Source organism: Lonchura striata, chromosome 3 (genome assembly GCF_050655825.1).
Source record: "Lonchura striata isolate lonStrDom1 chromosome 3, ASM5065582v1, whole genome shotgun sequence".
Classification (NCBI taxonomy): Eukaryota; Metazoa; Chordata; class Aves; order Passeriformes; family Estrildidae; genus Lonchura; species Lonchura striata.
The window spans coordinates 105,174,436-105,201,748 of NC_140705.1; the positions used below are offsets into that span (position 1 = coordinate 105,174,436).

General features: G+C 38.1%; 1 protein-coding gene across 1 annotated transcript in view; it reads right to left on the minus strand.

The window, feature by feature from the left end:
* Positions 1–15,329: 15,329 nt before the first annotated feature.
* GPATCH2 (G-patch domain containing 2) overlaps positions 15,330–27,313 on the minus strand; it is a 118,682-nt gene continuing 106,698 nt past the window's right edge. The window contains exon 10 of the mRNA XM_021547590.4: positions 15,330–19,042. Within this exon, the coding sequence (XP_021403265.4) occupies positions 18,873–19,042 (170 nt within the window). The 3' untranslated portion in view covers positions 15,330–18,872. The remainder of the gene's footprint in view (positions 19,043–27,313) is intronic.

Genomic DNA, 27,313 nt, shown 5'->3' on the forward strand with positions numbered 1-27,313 from the left:
TCTAAACCTTTGTATGCTCCTAAGGCAACAGAGAGCAGGACTTGGAAGTACAGGCTCAGACTTGAGACTATCCTTAAAACCACAAGGATAACTCCACAGGGGAATCATGAAAGAAATGCACGAGGATCTGAAAACTGTGGATGACTTAACAGAACTAATTTAAGGAGGAAACTATGGCTTATTTTGGTACCAGGGAAGCCAGATCATGCTACTGTAGTCAAGAATGTGCCAGAATCCAGAATTTCTTTATAATCTATTTTAAAGCAGTTTATAATTCATTAACAGTAACAATTAGCTCTAGGCCAAAATCTCATATGCAAAGATGCAATTCAGAAGCACTACAGGGGGAAAAACAGACAAAAAAAAAAAAAAAAAGGGAAAATAAAGAGGAAAACAAAAAAGAAAAAAGCAGCTTGTGTATACAGCAACTCTAAATTACAGAACACAACTAAAGGGCTTACTGGTTTCTGAAGCTTTTCTTTTTCCTGTGACAAAAAGTCTCCAGCTAGTTTCAGTTCTTTAATTTGGTAGTTGTTGGTTGACCATATTAAAAAGAGGTTTAAAAATTGTGACAATACTGACATGAACTAAGGAAATCACAAATCCTAGCACTAATGTTATCAGCTCTTGGGTGTGGTGTGTGAGGCAGTCTCTGAGATGATGCTCAGCTATCTGAGAACTGTGAATTTATACCACCAACTGCTGCATCACTTTGGAAGCAGTTTTAGACTGTCAGGTGATTCACAGAGTTTGTTTAAGGGTCTCCAATTCCAGATGTATACATCAGATCTCTGCTGGCTCAGAAAGAGCCATTATAGCCCATGGGTCAATAATCACCTGGTCTTGTTCACGTCCCCTGTGTGAGAGAGAGACCCCTGCAGTGTCCCTGTGCACCTTGTCCCACGCAGGTCAGCACCCAGGAGCTCTCACAAAATTCGAGGCTGCCAGCCTTGCCCAGCCCTTCCCAGCACTGCCCTGCCTCAGGCAGAAATTGCTCTGGTGGTTTCACAGCCAGCCAGCTGCACCTTCCCAGCACTCTGACTTCTGATGCCTTACCTTGGGCCAAGGATTCACATCCAAGTCCCAAAAATGCAGGTGCACAAACACATCAGTTATGTGCCTCCATCTTCTTTCTAAAGCATCTTTTCCACACAGTCCTAGGTCAAGTAAGTGCTCCTGCTCAGAGCAATGGCAATGGGCACACATTTTATCTGAAGTCACTGAGAATTAAACACAGGCTTGTTACCACCTGTCGCAATGACAGCCCATTACAGCTTAAAAATTTCTCTAGAAATCAAGATAAGAAGAATTATATTCATACACACATTTACATATAGTCTTGAAAATTACCCATTCCAAAGTAATCACAGAGACTTCTAAAATACATTAGTTATCAATTTATCTTCTTCAAAATGCATAATATGGCCTTTAGAAAATAAGGCAAACTGGAGTATGAAGAGACATGTAAAAAAAAAGCCAATGCAACAGAATAATTTGTTTGCAGAATAATATTTTGCAACCTGTGTGGCCTACGTGGAATACATAATGGCTCAGAAAAAAAGACATAGGTGGCAGGTTTAAGTCTGAATTTTCCTCTTGGTAAGAAAACCATGTCTAATGAATGCTGAAAGAAACTTTTAGGTCACATCGCATTATCAAGCATGCTGGTATTTAATAAAACAACTACATCTTATGAATAAAATGAGAAAAAATTAAGCTAATATTCTATTATTGTGCCCTTCTTGATTCCCTTATAATTACCAAGTATCAAATCAATTTGTATGATGATGTTTCCTCCTTCTCTAGCAGATGTGTAAGATCTAGCAGAAGAGCAAGGTAATCAAACTACAAGGTTTAAAGTGAGAGCACAATCTGTTTGTGGCTTCCAAGTGTGCTGTAGCAGGAGTTATTTTTGCTGTTTGTCACAGTCTAAAGGGAAAGGGGGCAAAATATTTATGTAAGAAATGCCTGCTCTGCAGCTCATGTCACTGTTGTTCGGATGTGTCATAAAATTCAAACATAATTCTGTGACAATTAGCTTCATAATAATATATTCAGAAATACAATGCTAAATCCTATGCCAAAAACTATTTTCTGCTTCAGTGTTTTATTGTGGCTGTATGTTTTAAAGCAGTCAACTATTTTAAACCAAAGCTGCTTTTTAAAATTTTCCCCTATGGAAAAGTGCAACATCAGTGCGCTCAGTTGCTATCTGCTAGTGTTTTCTCATTTGGGGAAAACTAGTTGCATTAAAAAAAAAAAAAAAAAGCCAAAAGCACTGCTAGAATGTTCAGTCTCTTCATATATTTCATGTTGGGAGACTTATAAAATACTATACTTGTTTATTTTACCAGCCTCCTCAATGATAATCTTGAATTAAATCTGTAATTTAATTACCTTTTTTTCTCATTTTGTCCAGCTTTGCAACCTGGCTAGTAGCAGTGAACATCTAGACTGCACCTTTATTTACAGCTGCTTTCATGTTTTTTCCTCAAGGATAATGAAATGAAGTGCCTTCAGCAGCTTGGCTTGCACAAGAACTTTAAAATAAGCTTTGTAAAAATGATAATTAATATGGAGACATTATCTTACTTCTTTACCAGGATGCTGATGCTAACGAAAAGGTGAGATGTTACTCTCTGGGCCAAAAAATAATAATGACAAAAAAATTTTGACTGAATATTAACCTGATAGAACATTTACACAAATCAGTGGAAAATGTTTCCTGAATCCACTGGGCTTTAGCTGTATTTTTAGGTAGCCTGTAACTTAAGAGGATAAAAAATACTTGCATTATTTCACCGATTGTTTTCCCAATTGTTGATCACACTCTAAAACATCATATACAACCACCTGAGATCTGGGGAAAGGGACAGGGTGTCAGTGTTTGTGACCTGCATCTCCACGAAACCCGTGGCTTTGACCCTGGAGTTTCCTCTCTCTTCACTACGTGCACTGCCAGCAGCAGCAGTGCACAACCAGAGCAAACACTCTGCCCTACCTCTCATTTTAAAATTCAGAGGGAAGAGGACTTTGTATGCAGATAACTTTTTCCCTTCATAGCTCCCACTTCAAGATGATTTTCAGTCAGCATGATATTATGAATCCTATTTAACTATGCTTAAGATCTCTCATTTAGAGTTAAGTGGAAGAAGAAAAGGCAAAATTGTCTCTGCAGATGTTAAGAAGAAATTCATTGCAAGCAATCATCATTTAATATCCAGTGTTGACTTTTTGAACAAATGCTTGCTCTAAATAATAAATCAAGTGAGTTGGCAGTAACAATAATACCTTCGAATATGAATGAGGAAAATAAGAATATTAAAACAATAGAAACATTAACATACGAGGCCCTGCTATTTACAGGAGGGAATGGCAGAGGACATTATGAAAAATAGCTGTTGCTTATACTTGGTTTTGTGATCTGTCAGCAGCGGAGATGACTGCTGTTACGGGAGGAGATCTGCGTTCTTTCAGCCGCCAGGTCCCTTAAAAACGAGCCTGCAGCGTTTATTCTTTAAATAGTATGTGTTGCTGCCGAGCTGTCTCCATCCCGTCTCCAGCAGTGAGCGCTCACCCACGGGGCGGGTGGGCTGGCGGGAGCCCCCCGCTTCCAGCGCCCTCCTTCCCCTGCGCCGGGACCCTCCCTGCGCTCTGCCGCAGCCTCCCCGAGGAAATCCCCCCCAGCTGCACAAAAATCCGCAGCTGCAGCAGCTCCACGAGTGCATACAGACCCCAGGAGTGCTCTCTAAAGCACGCCACTGAGATCACCTGGCAAGCTCTGGGACCTCTGAAGGTTTATTTTATCCTTCCTTCTGAGGCTGAAGGGTATTAGGTCTCGCACTCAATAGCAGGTCGCACTGTTAACTAAAACATCTCACATGAGGAACAAGAGCAGCGTGCAGGGTAACCAAGCTAATCCCAGCTATGAATGTGAAGCCCACACCCTGGGAGAAAATAGCTGTCTTTGTTCAAAGCTGATGGCAGTGCTTTTCAAGGGTCTGAGTGCTGGTACGAGGCACGTAGGACTTGGGAACCAGGCAGCACAATGATCTACTCTATTTTAACAGCACTTCCATTTCTTTGGTCCGTTTTGTACCTTATATGTATATTTTTGGTATATATATTACACTGGATTAGCCACATAATTTATGACAACGGCTTTACCTTAAAAACTGCCCTATTAATTAACTGTGTAAGTAAACTATCGGAGGAAATGAAGAGTAATTAGCAGGTTGAATACACAAATTCCAAACAAAACAAGCTGTGACTTCAGGACTAGCCATTAACCCCTTACCTGGCTGAAGCATCTGTTATGAACGGTGTAGTCAGTTCCTTAAGATTACCATGCTCTTGACTTTTGCAAAGATGCATCTTCTCCTAAAGCATCTCGATATTGACAGATATAAAGGAAAATATTAAGGGGAGAATGGAAATTAGGACTGACCTAAACCCATGGATTGCTCTTGTATTTGGGCTGGATTAAGGTTACAGTTTGAAGCTGTCACAGAAAATGAGACACAAATGGATATACAGACAAATAACATAGAGGAATAATCTGGGTTTTCTCTGGAAGAACAGTATCAAAGAGAGAATAAATGCCTTTGCTAAGGTGCCAGGGAAAACCTGGTGTGATCTCTAACTAAATCTCAAGAGCAGTCCCTTAAACACAATTACACCCATGCAAAAATGTGGTGGCTTTGAGAACAGGGATGCAAATCTTTATATGCTGTGATCTTGGCTACTCCTTGAGCATTATATAGAAACTATCCTGCAGACAAGTGCCTTTTTCCTGCTCATGTGGACATATTCCCAACCTGCTCCAAGCACCCTGCTGCAGGAGAAGGGCTGGAGGGCATAGCAGCATCCCTGTCCTGCTGCACAGGTTGAGGAGCAGCAGCAGAATCAATGTTTCCCAGTTTTGGGGGCTGTGCCAGCCTTGTATTTCCTTCTGCCTGCTCCAGACCTCTCTCTGCAGGACCTGGCAGAGGTTGGAAAGCTCTGTGCCTATTCTGTTATTAACATGAAGATGGTATAGTTATAACTTAGTTTTAACTCCTGCTGCTGAACCTCATTTTAGTGGCCTTACACCAGTCCCCAGTAAAAGAGCTTTTTTTTTTTTTTAAATCAACAAGTGGTTTGAAGTACCCTTGAGATAACTGCACTTCATCTTAATTATATATGAAGCACATCCACATCCTTACAGTGCTTTGTTGGAATTTGGTGTGGCTTTCTCCTTGCCTCCTTCGGGGTATTGCCTGCACAATCCCACCTATTTTGAATACATCTAAGATAAAAAAAAACCAGGGCTTTTGAATAAACTGTAACATCCTACATTTTTTTCACATCAGGCAATAAAGGAAGACGCTTTTAGCAGCATATTCCTACAGGCTGATGTTCCAGGAACTACAATCAAATGTAAGGATGTATTTGGAAGCAATTGTTCCAGAGGGCTGCATATTATGGAAGATTCAGGCACACTAGGAATTAAAGATTATAATAATAATAATAATGAAGGATTTCTTCATAGTTTTGCTTATGGAAAAACTATGGTCTTTTTAGAGGTGATGACCAGCTATTCAGGCTTTTTATATATTCCCTCTCCCACTGTCAGAAAGTCTGACCCACAGTAAAGTTGCCATTTCAAATCTTCCATTGGTCCCAGCCTAGTCAATAGCTATATATATAGATTAAGGACTTGCCAAGAGAAAGGAAGAGAAATGATATTACAAATACTGTGTGAAGCTGAGGAAGACAACAATACCAGCCATTTAAGTCATATTTACCTGTGATAGCATCAGGCTTATTTTACTCATAAACTGAACTGTAACAATTGATCCCAAACTATAAACTTTTAAATGATTACATGTTCAGGCAGATAAGATTTATAATCATTTGAGACCAGATCCAACTGGGGTCTGTTTCCTCAGACTACTGGTACCTACTTACACTTCTGATGTATTTGAATACAAAGAGCTGAAAAAAATTCTGGCTAGACTTTGCTACATGTAAACATTTAGTAGGGGCCTAATTATATTCCTTTTGATTAACCAACTTCATTAACTCTCTGCTGCAGAACATAACCTCTAACATGAAGGCTGGCCTGGCACTATGTGGCACTGTACTTAGACACGTCCAAACCTGAAGCTTTCAAATCTTTATTCTCTTGGAAGCACTTGCAAGCTGTAGTAGCCATTCCTGTGAGGAAGCTCACTTCAGGTGGCTCAGGCAGCCTGTGCCACGTCTGTCAGGATGCCCAGAGTTTGGCTTCTCTTCAGGGACAGAGATGTCTGACATGGGCAGGGGGTTCAGTAAGAACTTACCTGCCATCCCTACTCTTGAAGCAGTAATAAACCCTCCCTAAAGCTGGGAAAACAAAGTGTCAACTCATGAAGATAGTTTGGACACCAATGATGTATGAAGCAGATAAATTTACCAAGCAGATTCTTTAATGATCAGGAACCAATTGCACAGATTTCTGCTAATCTTTGTATTTTCACACCACTCCTTTCCTCGTGCCTGTCCATTGGGGAAAATGGAGCTTCCTGTATTTTATTTCAAGTGTAAAAGCTACTGCCAAAATTGCAGCTGCCTGATGTTTTGTCAAAACTTGCTTTTTAAAATTCATGATCTGCCTGGAAACTTTGTTTAAAACAACTATGAAGGTCTAACAGTTGCCATTCCCTATAAATGCCCAATACTGACCATCTTTTGCTTTGTTGCACTTGATACCTGAGAAGCAAAGCTGCTTCTATTTGTCACAAATGTACAGCTTGCAACAGGGCACAGCTGTGAGATATCTTTCTCAGCAGTATTGGTGGGTTGATGTCTTTTTACAAACAAGTACTTCAGAAAAGACTTAGCTGAATAGTCCTAAATTATTATATTTAAAATATAGAATTTATTGAAGTATATACTTCAAATATTTTAGTGGAAAACCTGCTTATTTTAATACCCTGCACACAGTGAATTTCCTGGTTATGAAAAAAGTGAAGAAAAATACTATTTGCTTTTAGGTAATCAGATTCTGTGGGATCTAATCCTATATCCTATTTATGGCTGTGCTAGCTATTCAAAATTAAAATGAACCTTTCATCCGTGTGTATCATAAATGGGCATTTATCAGGATTATATGATTTTGCAATCCATCTGAATATGTAACCAGAATTTGTTTTCTTTCCGTTTCACTATGTAATTACCATGCAACAATAACAAAAGTGACATGTTTGAAGAACAGATAAAATGCTGTAAATTGGCCAGTAATGGTGATATTTCCTCATCTTCTGAAAAACCCATTTATTCTCTCTCTCAACAAATCAAGGCATTGTCAGCCCATACTCATCTTGTGGCCAGAGGGGCCCTACCAATTTCTAGATGTAAGTGAATACTGGAATGCAGATGAGGGCTACTAACTAAGGCTTTCAACCCAGGCAGCTGGTCTTAGCTTGCCTCAATTTCTAAATCATCCATAATGGGGCCAAGACCTCCAAAGCACTAAAAAGAGCGAGCTGACATGCTGGACAAACTGTTAATTTTTTCCTGAAGAAGCTGCTATATTGCACATCTGTCACTGCTGTGCAGACAATTACTTGCAGAGTGGGAAAAAAAAAATCTGCTGCTTGTTTCTCTCGTGTAGTTGTTAACGGGCGTGATGGAGAAACACAAGCGGCGTGAGAGCTGCTACAGGAAAGATTCTCAGCCTTCCCCCACCCTTTTTATCCACGTCTTCAGAACTTAGTGTTTGAAAGCACCAGGCTCTGTGGTGTGCACTCTGAGCTGTGGCAATTAAGCCCACACCTTAAGACATTTGATAGCCTATGGCTGCACTAGAGGTGCAAGTTGCAAAGATTTGTCTACTTCAGCTATGAAGTGCCTTGAAAGTCTTCCTCTCTAAATTGCTTCACTGCTCTGTAACACATGGGGGAAGGTTTTCAGACACCATCGTTGCAAGATGATAACCACAAGAAGAGACTGATGAGAATAAAACTGCTGAAAGCATTACTTCTCATGCTACGTTTCTCAAATTAAAATATGAAAAAATGTTTAATTGTGAAGTACCCACAAATTTTGCACCAAGAGGTGCTCGAACTGTCATTAATGACTGTTCTGAGTGAAGCAGGGAAAATGACTATCAGAGGAGGTCAGCATCAGAGGGAGCCTGTGCTTGGTCCTGGAGGGAACAAAAAGCAGGACGTGGGATGACTCAAAATGGATATGGAAACCACCCAGGAAGGACCTCATCATAACCTGAATCAAAGTTGGCAACACACCCTGAAAGTCACAGCCTTCAAGCACATCAGTTATTAAACATTTAACGTGAACTTGTATAAAATACTGTCCAAAGACAGGTTTGCCTATGGAATGAATTTAGTATTTTAATCGTTAAATCAGCAAACAGAATGATGACAACCTCATTGAGTGCTGTCCCAAACATTTCTGATGGCAGGAAAACCTTGGCACAGTAACCTGTGCTGGCCTACCAGCATTTCCCCCACTTTAAGAGGCTACATGACTCACGTGCCAACCAAAGGATGAACCTGCTTCACAGGCTTAATTCTGCCAACACTAAACTTTTGGTAGTCTTGACTCAGAACTTGTCTTTCATCAATCAATAATTTCAATTTAAAATAATTTAACAAAAATTAATAAAATAAAACATTACTTTCACCATTCTTTTCCCTTTCCTCTGGCACAGGAATACCAGACACAACTGGGTGATGTTTTCCAGATAAAAATTTTGCAGGATAATACACAAACAGAAATGGTGGCTTTCAACATTACATCTGGTATTACAGGAAATTTCCAGATTATACAGGGCATGGCCACAAGGCCTTATCTGAGGTCTAAACCAACACAAAAATTGAAATCCATTTCTAAGGAAGATGGGTTGATACCAGTTCAATATTAAAAAAACAGTGGTGGACAGTCCTGAAGAGAAAGTTCACAGTGGGGGAAAGAACAGGCATCTGAGAGCAGGATGACAAAAATCACCCTGTGTTCTGCTAGAAAATTTAAGAACTGTCAAGGAATGCTTTTCTGTGGCACTGAGAGTAAATCTGGATTATTTATGCTATTTGACAACTAAAAGGCAGAAGGCAACTCTAATATATAGAGAAAAAGGTAAAAAATTAGCAAGAGTAGACCACACCCTTGGCAACTGGTGATACCATCCTGCTGAAGAGAAATTGGGATACATTGAAAAATACCACGTGTATAACAGGTGTGTGTTTAGTAGGACACAACCAGGAGCCTCTGCGATTCACTTGCCAGCTGATTATATATTACCTGCTAAATACAATAGTACTTCTTGCCAGTTGACTCCAAAAAACCCACCACCAAACATGAACACTTTCAGAAAAACTTGTGATAAAGTTTTTGTTGCATTAAACTGACATAGTAAAATACAGTCAAGTTTACAAAGTTAGGATAAAAATCAGGGTGCAGTAAGAGTATATTTCATCTATCAAGATTAGCAGTCACAAGAGTGGCCACTTGTGCCACCACAGAAGAGATTTTAATGGTGCCTTGGACTGTGAAAAGTGCCACAGAATGGAACAAAACTTTGTGCCTGCAGTGGCTCCTGCATGATCAGCAGGCAATGCCTGTGGCACGAGGCTGGGCACCTAAAAGGACACTGAGAATTCAGTGTTTCCTTTGAAAATTCCTGCTTCAAGCAGCGTCCTAAGTGATGAAATTTGGGAAGAATGAACATCTCGATTTCTGGGGGACTGTGATCTCACATGCCACACAAGGTCAGACTCAGTTTTCTGTTTTGTTTCTGCATTCCTTTAACACATATATGACCTAAAAACAGTTGTGAATTTTGTGTTCACTTATCATCTTCTCTTGTGAAGGATCCAAAAGATCTCAGCCCACTGGGGCCACGTTTATGGTATCTACAGCAGCCAGAGAAGAATGACTGATTTGGAGCAGCCAGGAAATTTTCCCCAAGACCCCATGTAATTTCCTCTTCCACCTGACTTTGGAACCCTTAATTTTTCCTTCACTTAATATTTACAGGGAAAAAGAGCCGCTGAATGCAGCCCCACATGAAGCAATGGAGAGCTTTCATTCTTTGTGCACTACAGAATATGCCTTTTATCCAGGGAGATGTCTTTGCACTATTTATCTCTAAAGGTATTTTTCAGAAACAATTAAGATCACAAAGGCAGTATATAAAATGTCACAGAATTTTTCTATGGCCTGAAAAATAATTATCAGCTTATTTGCATTGTTAAACATTAATTAGCTATGAATGGTAATTTTTTTTCAACACTGCAATACTTCAATTTCTCATTACAAAATAATTTCAGCTCTATTAATTAGTTCTAACAGTAACTCATAGTAATGGATGACACCTTAAGTGAGCTATTAAATGCACTTTACCACTGATTAGGAAGAAGACAACTAAAAAACCTGGCTAGGTTTACATAAAGGCAGAATATGAAACAATACATTGCAGATTTATCGACTTTTGTGGAAGCAACACACCCCGTTCTAAGTCAGGCAGGCTCAGCAGAACGAGAGGTTTTGTCACACTTCTGTGAGGTTCATGGGGTGGCCACGTACCAAATGGTCCAGTATTTAACCATTGTTTCCATTATTTCATGTATGACATTGTTCTTTGCAGAGATCTACAGCTCTATGCATACACATATGTTTGTTTGTGTAGACACATGCAGGCAAATTTTTTTTTTTTTTTAGTATTGCTTTTTTTTTGATTCACCAGATGCAAAGACAGCAAAGGGATGTGGGTCTGGCCAAAAATATTCAAAGATCCACTATCCTGGATGGTGACAAAAATCGTAACAGAATACTTCTCTTGCAATCATTTTATCATGGGCCAGTATAATTAATGTAGTGATTTCTTTCTCAAACCACTGCCTAAAAATCTGCATCTATAACCCATTCTGCATTGAAGTGCATCAACCTCTCAGATGGCTGGTGAAATGGCAGCCTGTGCCTGGAACAAAATCCCATTAACAGTGGCTACAAATGCCATAATAACCACATTTGATCCTTGTGGGAAGTCCAAACCTGTATTTACATTCATTTACCAGGACATTACTGCTAACTCAGAATGCTCTCAAAAACTGAGATGTGCTGATCCTTCTTTAAACCTGCAGTGAAATTTGCCTTGGATGTTGTTCCTCACAAAACATTCCAACAACTCCAAAAGAAGCTGAAGAGTAAGAATGTGTTGTCCAAAACACAATTTATTGAGCTGGTGCTCCTTGGTGTGTACCTGGAGCCTCTAGATCTGTCCAGTCAGCACTCCCCAGCATGAAGCCTGACCATCCCTGCCTCCCCAGCCTCCCAAAAAACATCCTCCAGAGCAGGAAGCATGGAAAGTGCTGTAAGGACAGCCTCCAATGATTGACCCATACTAGAACTACAAAAGCCACAAGGTGATTTCAGGTTTTCCAGTTCTTTGCTCTGTGGTGGGGAGCATTCAAGTTTGGAGAGACTTTGGGAGACCTCCTCTGCACGGCCAGAAGCCAGAAGGTTTCAGGGGCCTCAAACTTCCAAGGCTTCCAGGCTCTTTTGTTTTCCAGACGGGAGACTGTATCTGAGCCTATGGAAAAGGATTGATAGCCCAGAACTGAACACTGGGATAATTTAGTTTCTGACAAACCCATGGAATACACTGTGTCTTGGCTGCAGCTTATTAGAAAATTCCACAAACCACTAGATTTAGCTGAATAAACATTATCTGACACAAAAGAAAGTTTTACTTTTTCAATGAATATAGATGTAGATCTCATATGAGAATACCCTGATTCTAAGAAGCAGATCTTTTTCCTCTGAAGTCACAGATTTGGCTAACCATAGTGCAAATTCAGGATTTATTCTATTAAAGGAAAACCCGAAAGGAAATCAGCACCTGAGGCACCCTACCCACTGCAAAGTGCCTCTACTATCAGCTCTTCTGGATTTATTCTATTAAAGGAAAGTCCAAAAGGAAATCAGCACCTGAGGCACCCTACCCATTGCAAAGTGCCTCTACTATCAGCTCTTCTGGAGTGTTGTCCATTCACAGCCTTGGATGTTTGAGAGGGAACCCAGCTGTGGGAAAAACACTTCTAATGTCAGTAAGTAATAACAGTAAAACACGTATCAAATCCTAAGACTCCAGGTTGCAGGTCTGATTCCCAACACCATTACTCTGGGAACTTTACTAAAGAAGACCCAGTGCTTACTGGGAAAGCTGCAGGTAGGTATAACGTAGAGGTTGAAAGGTGACCTTCTCTATTCCAACACTTTTGCCAGTGGCATCATCCCATCCAGATCTCTTTTCTATAAAATTTCTGGGCAAGGGCTACTGTTTAGCAGCTGACCTATCTTCCCAGGCAATGGATAGAAATTGCCTAAATACAGTTACTGAGAACTGTAATTCACACGCTCACTGACAAAAAAAAGATGAAAAATAAAGCAGCTTACACACTACAGTGAGCATAAAGGCAACTAGGTAATTGTGTTACTTTTTATTTATATCCCATTATGAAAACCCTTAAAATGATTACTGATTCACTTTCAAAATCTCTTATTTCAGTAATAAGGCATATCAGGACATATAAAAAAAAAAATCTGTAAACTGTTCTTCCAGACAGTAGAACTGTTTGAGTTTAATCCAAATTAACATACTGAGTATCACTGGCATTCTAATTCAACAGTTTTCTGCATCTTGTATTTACATATGCATGGTTCATGTTGCAGATAATATTTGGTACAAGGGGAAGTGTGAGGACCAGCACCACATTTACTGAGAATCTGGCATCTAGAAAATTTAGGTAAACACTCCACTTTCTTCACAATAGGTAGAATATCTAGATAACTTGGAACTTTTGGGAAAAAAAAAAGAAAAAAGTGAGCAACATGTGGAATTCAGACTCAGTTCTGAGGACTTGAAACCAAAGGCATGAAATTGAAAATCTGCACACTTGAAAATGCAATCAGAAAAATTTTTGTGCCCTCCACCACAGTATACTGTAAGAAAACAATCAAGTTTGTGCAAGAAAGAAAACAATGGTGAACAGCAGTAGGAGTCTTCAAAGATATAAAAAGAATGCAGAAACATATCATGGGAGAAAAAACTAGAACCCATTTGTGCCGATTCTTCAAAGAATCTCCTTGAACTATTCAAATCTACCTTGTAGGATAGTAAGTTCAAACAGCATTATAGCCAAGGAAGTGGATTAAAAAAATCACACCTCATTAAAAAAGAAAACAAAACTCACAGGAATAGATACGCAGGGAGCAATGTGAGGTAGATCCAGCACAAACAATAAAGCAGCTTGAGAAGAAGATGGAGAAAGATTAACAGTGGACAGGTGTAGAATAAGCTGACTTACAGAGAAAGTTTGTAGGATTCAAAGTAGCAGATGCATGAGAAGTTCAACTTACCTCGGGCATTAAAACCTCCAGCATTCTTCAGCGGCGGGTCAAAATATTGAGCCTATTTTGCAAAACACTGACACCTTGTTTCTAAATTAAATATAACTTGGAATATTAACGTTTTCTTTCTGTGTTATCTAATGCATGAATTCCCTTACTCATCTGCCCCCAAATTTAAGACATTTCAAACTTCTCACTGTATCACTGGTTCAGAAGTGATTTTTGTTCCCTTCCATTATCTGCATACTTTGCTGCTATGTCCTTTTTGAATTGACAAGAGACCCCATCACACCTACAGAATCACCTCCCAGATACTAAACTGACAACCTGATATGAGTGGCTTGCTGTGCCTTAATTTGAACTGTGCAAAATCAAGATATTCCAGGCTGACATGGCAGCCTGACTGCCCACACTGTGGGTACTCCAAGGATAGACAGACTGACATTACCTACCTACCTCCCTGTACATTACAGCAGACAAAGAGCAGCTCTAGAAGAGCTCAGTGCTGAAGATGGGCCAGCACAATCCTGCAAACAGGCAGCTGGGACCTGAGGAAACTGTGATGCCATGGAAAATTTAGGACTTGTATCATTTACAAGGAAGAAATCACAGCCTCAGTCTGCAAATTCTCCCATGCTGCTTGTTTTTAGACTTAAGTAGTAAGTCTAAAATTCTGAAGCCAGTGGCAGATAGGTGATTATTAGAAATCTCTCACTGACTTGGAGCCACAGGAAGGAGAGGGACCAACACAACATCCTAGTCAAGGACAAAGAAATCCCAAGTTCTCAGTGCCAAAATCTCTTACAACTGATGAAGACAACAGGTGGCTCTTCAGGAAAGTGTCCTAGGAAGAGGCTGGATAAACAACTTCTGTAGAATAGAGGAGTAGAAATGACAGAAAATCTTGAGTGGCATCACCTGGCACATACAAGAGATTACAGTTCAAGACAGGAAACACTGAGTATTATCACTTAAAAGCACAGGGCTGTTTTTTTTCAGAAAAACAGAAAAGCATTAAGAAGAAAAGATAACACTATGGACAAGACACAACTGAAATGAGCATATCTATAACAAAATATTCTGAATGATATTTCAATAAGCTCATATATTTTAAAATAACACATACTTATCTCAGAGGCTAATGACTTATATTCACAGTTTCAGAAGTCAAACTCCCCAGTACTTAAATTCATCATAACAATGTTATAAACAGGCCAAAATAACAACTTTCTATAGATAGAATACCTTATATTAATTTAAACCAATTTTCATAGCTGTTAAAAACCAGTTCTCATTGGTGGGGGAAATAAAGCTTACATAATCTATTACTTAATGATTGAATATTCAAATATAAGCAACATGATCAAAAGAGCTCCAATATCTGTTTTGTTGTAGGACAGAAGAGAATCATAAGAAGCCCAAACAACTTAATGTGCTCAGTTGCAAGTAAATGTGTGCTAACCCTTTTGCAGCTACCCCACTGCTCCTGAAAACTCTGCTAAGGATGGAAGTCTAATTAGAAAATAAAACAAAGGTTGTGTGAGTTCTCCTTGGAGAAACAATTCTGGAGAACTGTTTGAAGAGAAAGCACAAGGCCCTGTCATGGTTATCAAAGTATACACATACATAAGGAGTGAAAGGAACTTGTACTTAGAACTCTTAGAAGAATATGATAACAAAAGTACTTAAACATCTTAAACAATACACTTCCTGATATTGTGGTGTAACATCTTCAGCAGGATAATAATAAACTAGGAAAGAAGTAATAAAAAGGTACATAAAAGACAGTGTAATAGCTTAACATAGCATGCATTTGCTTGGTACATATTAGCCACTTCAATTATACTTCCAGAAACAGCACATTTTTGTACTCACCTGTGCAATAACAACACTACTGAAAAGAGTTGTTTAAAGAAAAGAACATACAAAGCCCATGAAGAACTGAGTCTATTTATTTTATTTCATCTTGCATTTGTGTTGTTAAAGCAAAGCATTCTATACATATTATTTAGCTATTTACTGCTGTTCTACACCCATTATTGACCTAATTGCAGAAAGACAAATGCAGGGACAAACTTGTTAAAACAAGCATATTGATAATGCTCCTCTGACTTCGACAAATATTTATTTAGAAATAAGATACTGCTCATGGGTTTCTTTTATTAACAGTTAATGGCTCAATTCACAGAACTTTGAGACACCATGGAACATGTAGCAAAACGCAGTGCTGATAATAGGCAACGTCTCTTCACTAAACATTCTTCAGAGGAAGAATATCATGGTAACAGCTGAGCTACTGATTCAAATACTTAAATGGAAAGAATCTGGCAAGTGATGGATGACAATCTTTAGATACAAGATGATCCCATATTTATTTATGTAGGCAAAAACTTCAGTGTCACAGGCATAAAGAATTATCATCTGAAAAAACTTCAATATGTATTTTAAAATAATGTGTGCCAGCTTTATAGCAGGTACCATAGTATGATTGCAGGTTGGACATAGGTAAGATCTGAAGAAAACAAAAAGTAAATCCAAGGATTTTGACCTGTTTCAAAGCCAAATAACATTGCAAAGGCTTTAAAAAAAGGAAAAAACCTACAATTCATTTTTGTTTTGTTTCTAAACACTAGCTTTAACTGTGCAAAATCACACTGCTGGAATTATCTTTAAAACCACTCTGATGAGATATGAAAAAATGAAAATGAAATCATAGTGTGAGCCAGAATGGGAATTTTACTGCACAAAAATATCTAAAAACACTACATGAAAATATTTTGATAAATCACTTTGTTCTACAGCTTCTAACAGATAAAGTGTACTGTCAGTTGTGGCATCTATTGATAATACCTGGGGAAAACAAAGTGTATCTATCTCTATATCAAAACCAGTTTAATCTTAATGTCTAATAGATTCTCACTAAAAGGCTGATTTAGAAGAAAAAAGGTTAAGATTTTTCAATCTGATCACATAGTTCTTCCACTATGACTGTCTACTAAACTGGCTGCTTCACTGCACATATAAGAATGCATGAAAAAAGAGTTGCATGAGCTAAAGATGTTTTTCCTCAACATGTATGCATTATTTCCCTCTTACATTTTAAAAACAGGAAACACTTTCAAGTACTTTTGGGGCTCTACACTTATTTCTTGAGAAACTACTGCTATGGTAAATTGCACAGATATACTTCAAAGAAGTGTTATAGGTGCCATACTTCCAGTCCAAGACATGCAGGTGTTGGAACTAAAGCAAAACAGTAGAAATTCAACAGACTGAGCACTCCTTCACAGTTTTGCAGCTAGAGCTATAAGAAACAGATCTTAAAAGACTTACTTTTGCACCTCACACGTTGAAAATGATTTTAAGGGATTTCTGATTGCAGTGTACAAACCAAAGAGTTTGTCAGAGTTCACTTGCTCTCAGGAGCACATGGCACTGACAGAACAGGTGCAGGCCACAGAAATGCATTATTTGGAATAACATAGAAGTGGGCACCTCTGCCAGCTGCAGAATTCCAGGCTCATGGCTCTTTGCAACTATGTGGTCTTGAAATTCTTTGGATATGGAATGTATTTAACCAAGTTCAGTTGTGCAAGAGATATTTGAAGTGGCAAACTCACATTATGCTATGCCCTAAAACCTTACAATAAAAAGCATGTGTTGCTGCATAAATCCCAATTCTGTTTAAAATTTCTTATAATTTTAAAAAGTAAAACCACACAATCATATAAAGTATTTAAACAGCAATAAATAGTCTTCCTGAAACTCAGAGAACATGTGCATTCAACTATCATAAAAACAACATCAGGTAGTAATCTGTAATCTCTATGCTATGGCGGTATGCTGAAACAACATCCCCAAACTGACAGAAATCCCACTGGAAAGTATGAACATTTCTTCTAAGCAAATTTAATGCTATAATGCTAAAGGTTTTCCTCTTCCTGCTACTATTTTCCTGGAAAAATGAGTGAAGCTGAGAGAAAAACGAAAGTAATAAAAACATGTCTTAAAATTAATCACAACATTTCACAGTTGCATGAACAAAGCTGTGCTCTTTTTATCCTAAAGAAATATCTTTGCAAGCATCTGGAAGTAAGTATTTTTCTTTGCAGTTTGGGAGCTGTGGAAGGAAAATTCTCTTCTGGAAGCAAAAAAAGACTGGAGAACCAAATCCTGTTCCCTCTGCAGTCAGGGTAAATATTGCCAGTTACTAGAGGCATGGGTGGTGAGAGGGGCATGGTTTTCTCCTTAGACCATCTGAAAAACAGTTTCCTTCAGCCCTATCATTTAATTTTAAAGTGGAATTTGTTTTATCCTGCAGACTAATAAGTACCCTAGGAGCTTGATTGGTTGGTGCTTAATGAAATTGCTTCTGCTGACATTAGATACATTAGGATACTGATTAAAACACTTAATGATCCCTCTTGATTTTAAATTGCTAGCTTAGATTTGTGAGATGCCATCAAAGTATCTTTTTCCTTCCTTTCCTCCATTCTAATCCTGCTTCTCCTTGCCCTTTTTCTGTTCATGATCCTTAAAGGTTGTGGCTCATTGGCAACAACTCAGTCACAAACCAAACATTAACACCATGCTGAACACTGCATTGTTTAAAATGTGCCAAACCCCTCAATAAACACTGAAACACAGTCATCCCTAAAATACAATTTCCTGTTTCAAAGCTCAAACTATTCTTACATGTGGCAACACTGAGGATTATTAATATGAAGGGAAAGCCAAACTTAAAGTAAACTTTAACTTTGTAAAATGTTTGCTGAGGAAAGATAGTTTTGTAAACATAAAAACAAGTATAAAAGCATTACTTTTCAGCTTGAATGTGGAAGACAGTAATACATTGCTTGAAAATGGTGTTGGAATTGGATTCCTATGAAAACAAAGCTGTTTTTCATGCTCTTAGACAAAATTGCATACCATATCACCATCCAGTGGGAAGGGTGTATGTATTATGGCCATAATGACAGCTTATACTCAAATATTGTTAAACACTATAAATACCAGGTTTGGAAACTTTGCCTGAAAAGAGGGAAGCCATAATAGCTGTAAAAAGTTCAATTTTCCTCAACAAATCTTATCAAGGCTCTTGAGATGAAATTATACCTACAAAACAAAATTTACTTATATACTAAAACCTGCTGTGTCAGAAGCTTTTACAAAAAAAAGTGAGCGTACTGAATTTTATGCTTAATACAAACCTTAAGACCACAGAAAATAAAAAAGTAGGAGTTTTTGTACATTTTAGCACCATTATGAAGTTAGACTCGAATGCCGGTTCTGTCACTGCGGCGCTGTACCTTGCAGTTGCTGGAGCTTGTGTGAGGCTTGTTGACTTCAGCCATCTTTGAGAGAAGAAAAACTGGATTTGCCAATCACAACAAATAATGTTTGCCATTTTTAGTTTTTGCTTTCTTTTTTTTTTTTGTTTATTTTTCAATTACTTTTGAGCTTTATTTTTATCTCTGTCAGCTAAATCCAAGTCCAAGTCCTTTGGGTCTCTGCATGGCTCGTATGGGCTCTGCTATCCCTTTGCCGTCTGGTCCGAGACCTGTGCCGGGGGTCCAGCCCATATTCTGAAGCATTCTGTTTCCAATGTTGTTTTCTGGGATTGGTTGGGTGTTTTCACCTACAAACCCTGAGATTAAAGAAATACACAGCATTAATCAGCACGGCCTGCCATGTGGAGAAGAGCAGGATAATCTCCCGTAAAGCCTTAAACCTTCTTATTCTCCTAATTCATCTAACAGGTTTCTAGAACAGGCTGTCTTTGCACATGTTGACCTCTTGAATGCATATGATTCTAAATAATACAGTCTAATGCTTTTATTTTTAATGCTTTTGAAAATTCATTCTGTTTTTACCTATGACAAACAGTATCATATTATATTCCAATATGGTGGATTTCACATCAGCCTTCAAAAATATAAATCGCCTGCAGATGTCTACCAGTACATTGTTAAGATCACATGAATTTCTAGTCCTATGCAGGTACTAAGAAGAGACACATCATAGTAACATGACCACATGACCATCATTCTAGTCTTAGTAATATTTATCAGTAATCTCCCTCAAAAAAAACCCAATAAAAATGTTCCGATTAAACAATTATAGCTCTCACAGAAACAGTACAGACAGGTGGTCAACCACTCTGAAATTCAGCTATACCTTTACTCACTTTCTCTTTTATTGAACATTGTGAAAATGATATATCTAAGGTTACTTGTGGTGCTTTCAATTTTACTAGGTGCTGTTTACACTCTCTTCTTACCATTGAGACCCTTGAGAAAGGCTGCATATGTACCACAGAAAAGAGCACCAACATTGCAAGTGTTAGCATATATTCATTAGCAAAACAGATTAATTTTTTTATAGAAAAGGGTTTTTTTCCCCCATTAATGCATCATTAAAAAACTAAAAAATAGTGAAGTCAAAATAACAAAGCAGTTTTCCCCCGTAATCAACCACACTCCCCAAGCCAGAGTTCAGAGACAATACATGGATAAACCTTCTAAATATAAGTATCTTGCACAAGGGATCTTTATTTCAAGAATTTGTGTTAAAATTTATCAACTTCCACCATACAAGCAATTTTAAAAAGGGCTGAATGTTTTGAACACAAGCAATTTCATGTAGACAGCTGGATTTTGTTTTCAGCATTATTCAACATCACCCCACCCAATAACAAAATAAAAAAAAGCCTTCAATGTGCTCAGCATCAAAACTGTTTGATTTTCTACCTATTTATTCTGCCTGCTACTTTTTCAAAAATACTGTAGTAGAAGCCTGTGATTTTGAGTTCTTGGAGACTATAATATCTTTAGCCAAGAATTTACCATTGACAAGCAGCTGGCTTATTATTATATTAACTTACTAAACAAGAACACAAAGAAGTTGAACATGAGCTTCTAAAAAGCCTAATTTATCACATACACACAAAAATCAAAGACCCACAGTGGAAACTGCATACACAGACATAAATTCAAAATGAGAGGTGCACATTAAAAACCTCATGATTGTGATGATGAATTTACAGTACTTCAGCACAGCATTATCCACTATGGATGTGTCCATATTCAGTAAAACACTGGCTACATAAAAGGCAGACTGCTTCCTAGCATCTCAGTTCCTGAGTCAAAGGAAAAAAAGGAGTGCATTGAGGGAAGGCATCAAACCAAATACTGGTTTGAAGCTATGCTTAATGCTAGGCTTAAAATAAAGGCTTTTAAGTCAGCAGCCTCCAGTCCCTGAGAGGGTTCCTCTTGAACTGACCAGCACAAAATTCAATGTCCAAAACTTCCTTTCTTTTCAGGCCCCCACAGACAGAGGCAATTTTCATACAAATGACTCCCTGGCACTGCCTGGCATACACAACACAGGCTTTGTAACCTTCCCAGTTATACTTTCTAGCTTAAAAAAGAAAAAAGGGTCACAGGAAAAACCCTGGAATTGTCTTTTGGTCCACTTTTTGTAAAAAGTGATGGCAAAAAATGAAGAATCATTCCAGTAAATGTTTGCGGAACAATTAAGGGAAAACTTCAAGGGGAAAAGAAATCCAACAGATCTGCCAAGCAGGAAAGAACAAGCACAAGGGTGTATTTTATGACACCTAAAAACTGGAAACATGAAACCATTCATAATGCTGCCTAGGCAGAGGCAGCAATGCTGCTGGAACAGTATGTAAGGCATAGCCTGAGACAACGTAAACAGCTTTTTTGTTTTAATCTATTCAGGGGAAAAACCCACAGAGCTCTTCCAGTAGCAAATGTACCTTTCTATATGTATTTCAATTCCTGAGACAGCCAGAGGAACCTCACAAAGAAGATATATGAAAGAACATGCTGTACCCTGACATGTTATTTAGTAAACTGGTGCTTCTATTTTTGATACCTTTTGAAGCAATTCCATGTTGCTTTTCCGTGACAGGATAATTGGAATAATTTGTTTTTAAAGACATATAAGTACTGCTAGAATGTGTATATATGGTAACTGTTTTTGTCTCCACTGTACATACTTTTATATCTCCTATTAAAACACAAGCTCTCCCTAAGAGTCCTATTTTACTTTTATATCATCAGATTAAAAAAAAAAAAAAAAGGGAGAAAAAAGAAAAAGAAAGAAAAGAGAAGGCACCATAAACTTGATTTCACAACCCACTTTTGGGCAAACAATCAAACAACATACACTGTCCAAAGAATAATGTATTTGAAGGCTTTGTATTGCAGCAAGAATAAAGCAAAACCAAAACCACACTCATCTTGCCTATATTACTAATTGACTAATTATTACTTCTCATAAATGAGGTGAATACAGACTGCTTTTATTTGAATTGTGAAAAATATTCAATATACCCTACCCAGTCTATCGCAGTACAGTTAGTTCTTTTTTGAATACTACCTATGTCTGCCTTTAATATTTCTGCAATTTTTCAGCCATCACTTGAAAAATTCATCTGTAATGCAACATATTTTACTTGAATGCAAAGAATATGGATAATGGTATTTCCCTCTTCCTCCATTTCATGTGCAATCAGCAGGTTGGAAAAAATCCCAACATTTGCATTGCTGATAGACTGCATGATGGGAGAGAGCTCTTAAAAATCATGCTACACTATGTGCTATTCCCCTGACCCCCATTCCTGTGCTTTGGGCTTTTATTTTCTAATTAAAAGCAGTAATTGTCCTTGCAATATTCATCTTCAAGTTCAGTTTTTAATTCATGCCTATGGCACTTCTTGGACTAGCCAGTAGGGTCTGTTAGAGAGAACAGTCCAAGCACATGGCCTTGAAAAGGGCTGTGCTACCTCTGGGATGTGTTCAGTCTTGACCCACCCAGGAGCAAGAGCAAAACCAATCCATTGTGCTGTCCCACAAAAAATAACTATGCAGAAACAGATTTAAAAAGAAAAAAAAAAAAAAAAAGGTGGGTATACCTTTCTCTAATTTTATTGCTGTATGAGGTTTCCAGGAGTTACAAGGATGTCTCTGCAGTAATTTGTAGGAATCTCCTGTACAGTACAACTTCTTTTTCTACAGACTGAAAATGTGTGTAGCAACCCTAACAATTGGTTCCTGATCTACCAGATGAGTAGTCTGCATGTAGAAGTGGATGCTATTATATGGAGGAGGAGCAAACATTAAGGCATAGTAACTTGTTTGAAAAGACAGCACTGTAAAATACCCTCAGCTTATGTTCCTTCTCTCTGCAATACTGCCAGCTGAAAGAAAAAAAAACAATTCTCAAATCTTTGTGTATATGAATAGACACACTTCAAGGTCTACATTTTTTATGCATATGACCTTACATACATGGAATATGAAATCTGTGAGTAGTAAGTGACAAAACTGGGAAGCAGAAAGCAAAAAACTCATCACATTTGTTTAATTTTGGTATGATACTTATGGTGGCATTAAAGGCAGGTTTCAGTGAAAAATAAAGGTAAGTAATTTTTTCTTAACAGCTGTTGAGACAGGTATGTCCTGGTTAAACAGTACACTAGCATTCAGTGCCATACCCTTGATTTTACAGTGATTGCCATGAATTAATTTAATTCCATCTGTAAGCTAAAATCAGATCAGAGGTCTAATGCTGCTGCAGGCTTCACATCTGTTTAATCATTTTTGGATACAGCAGCTTGCAAAAGTTCAGCTTTTAAATTTGCTTCATATTTAAGAAACAATGTAACACCAGTGTACAACATTGCCAGCAGGAAACAAATGAGCCTATGAACAGTTTTGATCTGACAGACCCATTTTATTTGCAAAATGCTTCTACAAATTCAAAGCTCAACATTGAAGTAATTGTTTATTACAGAATAATAAAGGAGCTGTGACCTCATAAACCACTATTGTCACAATATTTATTTGTATGGTGGATAAGGCTAACATCAAGCATGTTTGGCTTATATTGGGCTGAATAAAACCAGAATACAGCTAGGAACAAGCTCTCAGAAAACCGTAATTTAAGAAAATATGTCGTTTTTTGTGCTGTTTCTTTTTTTTTTCCTCTCACACCCCCCCGCCCCCCAAGCTCTAAGAAACAAATGAAGGCATAGTGAAGTAATTTCATCTCTGGCCACTGCACTATTTCTGATGTTAAGAAAACGGGGTTTTAAACAGTTCTGAGAAAATAACACTGTACATAAATATAGTCTTGCCCTTTCATCTTTCTTTTGTATGATTAAGACTTGTGAGCAGAACAGCAATGCCTTCGCAGAGCATACCACAACTATTATTTCCTCTTCTATTGCTCCCAGCAGCCTTAAATCCTTTAAATCCTTTCCTAGAAGGATCTCTTTTTGCTTGGGTAATTTTTGCAATACATGGCCTGCTAACCCTTACCCCCTACCCTGGATCTCACTTATGTCTATCACAGCAGAGTCAGTCTTTCTACCTCAAATCTTCCAAGGAGCATTGTGGATGGTAATTCACTTGCGTAATTGGCTCAAGAGATGAAAATCTTGTATCTGCCTCTCTTAGCCACTAATCTATCCAGCTGACTGCAAGCCTAATTGGCAGCTTGTTTAGTAATTTGGCTCCTAAAGTGTTGTATTGATGTTGGATAAACAGCCAATGGAAGCAGAAATGATACATGCTGATTCTCTTTAAAAGCTGGTGCACTTTCCCCCTCATTTTCTGAAAGCATTTAATATTTCATCTGTTCTTTTTCTTTCTGACTCCTCACCAGACAGATGAGCTCAGAGCAGTAGGGACTGATCCTGATACACAAATAAACCAATCAGAATAATACATTGCTGTAGTCTTTCTTTCTAAGCCAGCTCTCTCTAACTAGCAAAATGGGAATCAGACTGTCTAGATGTTTATGTTCTTAAAATTGTTTTGGGTAATTGCACAGATACAGCTTCAGAAGCACAGCCACCAGCTGCATGGTGATTTGAAAACTCAGTACCTGCAGTGATTTCCAAAATTCAGTACATATGGCTGTGTATCTACTAAAAAAACCACCAAACCGAAACCAAAACAACTCAGCTATGAGAATGATATGAAAATTATTTAGCTAATATTTGAGACTGCTTTATTTCACCAGACTTTAACACATCCTTCACACTGAGCTGAGACTGTCTAAAGAATAATTTTACAATTATTATGTTCAGGTAAGTCTGCTTGCATTGAATTTTATTCTAACTGAGAGATAAGAATAGCAGAGAGGACACAGCTATGACTTCAGCAGGTGCTGGACACTCCTGTATTTATCCTGTATCTACAGCAGAGTTTTGTTGATGCCTGCACTGCCACAGTTTCATTCTTACTACCCCATCTCAAGGGGTATTACATGTGGCCTGGGTAAACATACCCTATCTTGAAGCATAGACTCTAGTTCTAAATCTCTTTTCAACTCTCCTGAATATATAAACATAAATTCACACACCAATTAAGATTGTGACACTGAATTTTAGGTATAACTGGTTATCCAGAAACACAGATCACCTGAAATTGGATTTGCAGGTGCTTCTCTCCTTCCATTCTTTCTTGGATTACACTGTGTGTGGAGTTAAACTTCATGCCCATTCAGTCTTTGTTGCTATAAAATTGGTTGGAAAAGTTGGTATTTTTAGACTGCCATTTATCCCTCAGTATCCAAGACTGTCTTTTCACTTCAGTCCAAAGGAGGCCTTTGTTTTATACCTTGTCTTTGATGACAGAAACACTGTCACTGGATGGCACTTTGCAAGAAGCATTCTCACTGTGAGACATTCCAAAGTTCTGTTTAAACCCCCAAAATTCAGCAAAATTAATCCCATCTGATAAGCATTCCCTCACTTTTATAGAAAGACTTGCAGCCTTACCATGAAACCCAATGGAAATCCAAAGCAAATAATTTTCTTTGTGAAATCCAGAGTATGTACAACAGATTTTATTAGGAACTTTTCCACCAATTGCAAGGCTTTTACAAAAAGACAGAAATCTTGCCTCCACTGGAAACCTGATCAATGATCAATTAATTTTATTTCCTCACATGGTAAATGGGTATTTTTATTATTCTGAAGTGTCAAAAACTTTCTGCATAAGCTATAAGGTTTGTGCACAGACCTCCTACTTTATTCAAAAAGAGAATCATATGCTGAAAAACTTTTATGAAAAGTGGTTTTTGCATAATCTCTACCAGGGACTGTTTGCAGCAGTGCTTCCTACTCCCTCAGGAGAAAGAAAAACTAGTCACCAGCAACCGAGGGGTTATTGTGGAGAGCTGGGATAAGAAGTTATGCTGACTAAGGAAAAACTACACATTTTAACTGCCAAACCATCTGTGTTTTAACAAAAGTCCTTTGCAATTACCAACCTAAAACTGACTGACAGAAATATCAAACACTTCTTTTATTGGTTGAGTTCTAGGAAAACTACAGGACATCCATTTGCCCATCTGAGAAAGGTGATGGTTCTAACAGACTGCACATAAAAAGGAGGTGGCTCCTCTCTGTGGGGAACCACTTTAATATGATATTTGGCAGAGAATGTGCAGAACTTGCCAAGCACATAACTGCCCTTGAGCACGAGTCTCCCTACTGACATCTCTGTTTCACTCAAAGCTAGTGCTCAGATGTACAACTGTTTAATGAAACATACCTTTGAAACTTGAAAATAATGCCTGGTTTAGCCTTTTCCCCCCCATAAATTTCCACTATGTTAAGGGTGCTCTCATTGGTTATATTCCTGGTAAACTGGATTATGGCTCTTGAAAGTGAAGCCAAAAAATCCACAGAATCACAGAACATCTTAAGTTGGAAGGGACCAATGAGGACCATGAAGTTCAGCTCCCATTAGAGGCAATTTGAATGGTTTCCTTAACCAGAAACAGCTATCTAAGGAAAGGTTTCCAGAGTAATTCAGGGAATTATTTTTGAAACTTCCACATTTCAGAAGACAACAGCACTAAGAAAAGATAGGTACAGTCATCTTCTATCAATCTGAATGTTTCTTCTTGACTTTATAGTGGCTGGGTGTACAGTCTGTAGAATATTGCCTTCTCTCTAGATCACAAGAAATCCATCAGCAATTTTCCAGGATAAGCTTGTCCTGGTTGAATTGCAGGTTTTCTGAAGGTTGTTACTGAACTTTCTGAACTCTGGTGCTTGTATGTAAATTGCCTTGCCTAACCCAGCCACCTCAAGCTCAACACAGAGAGTCTTTTGCTCTAAAGGAACTGCAGATTCCAATACTGGATGGCACTCTGCAATATTTGAACTTCTAGTTTGGTAGACAATATGGTAGAAGAAACAAAGAAAGAAGTCCCTAACATTTAACTTGCTGCCATGAAGAAAAATGAGAATCCATGGGCTGGACAATCAAGCAGACACGAAGTGCCAGGAAGGACTTTGGCAGACCAAGGGTAAGAAATGGTTCAGTGCAATAGGGGAAAGGATTCACAACACACCAATGTTGCATTGCCCTGTGACAAGGGATTTCTGCCTATAGAGTTGTACATTTGGTAGACAGAAAAGCAGTGAATCAAGTTAAAAGAAAATAGGCTTATAATAAATTGTCTAGAGTTTTGGAAATTTACAGTCAGTTCATCAAAGTACCCCAAATTTTACCTTTCCCCTGAAACTACTGCACTAAGTTGACCTTCACCACAAACTCAGCCTCAGCCACCTCCGTTATCACACTGTAATCACAATCTTTTTCAAATCATCGTTTTGGTTCTGCAGATATTCAGGTCTGATTTTTAATCACTGACATATTAAGCATCAGCAAAATAGTTTGCTTAGCTGTTCTGTTGGCAATTTTTAAAAAGGAATGAAAACATGTACCCTTTTGATTACCTTGTTAAAGTGAGTCATGATGGCATTATAGCAGTGCTCAGTATTTCTGCTGTAATTAAGAAACTGTCATATTTTTCATTAAAACACATTCTTTAAAATGAGACTTAACTTGGTCATTTCAATCAGGAC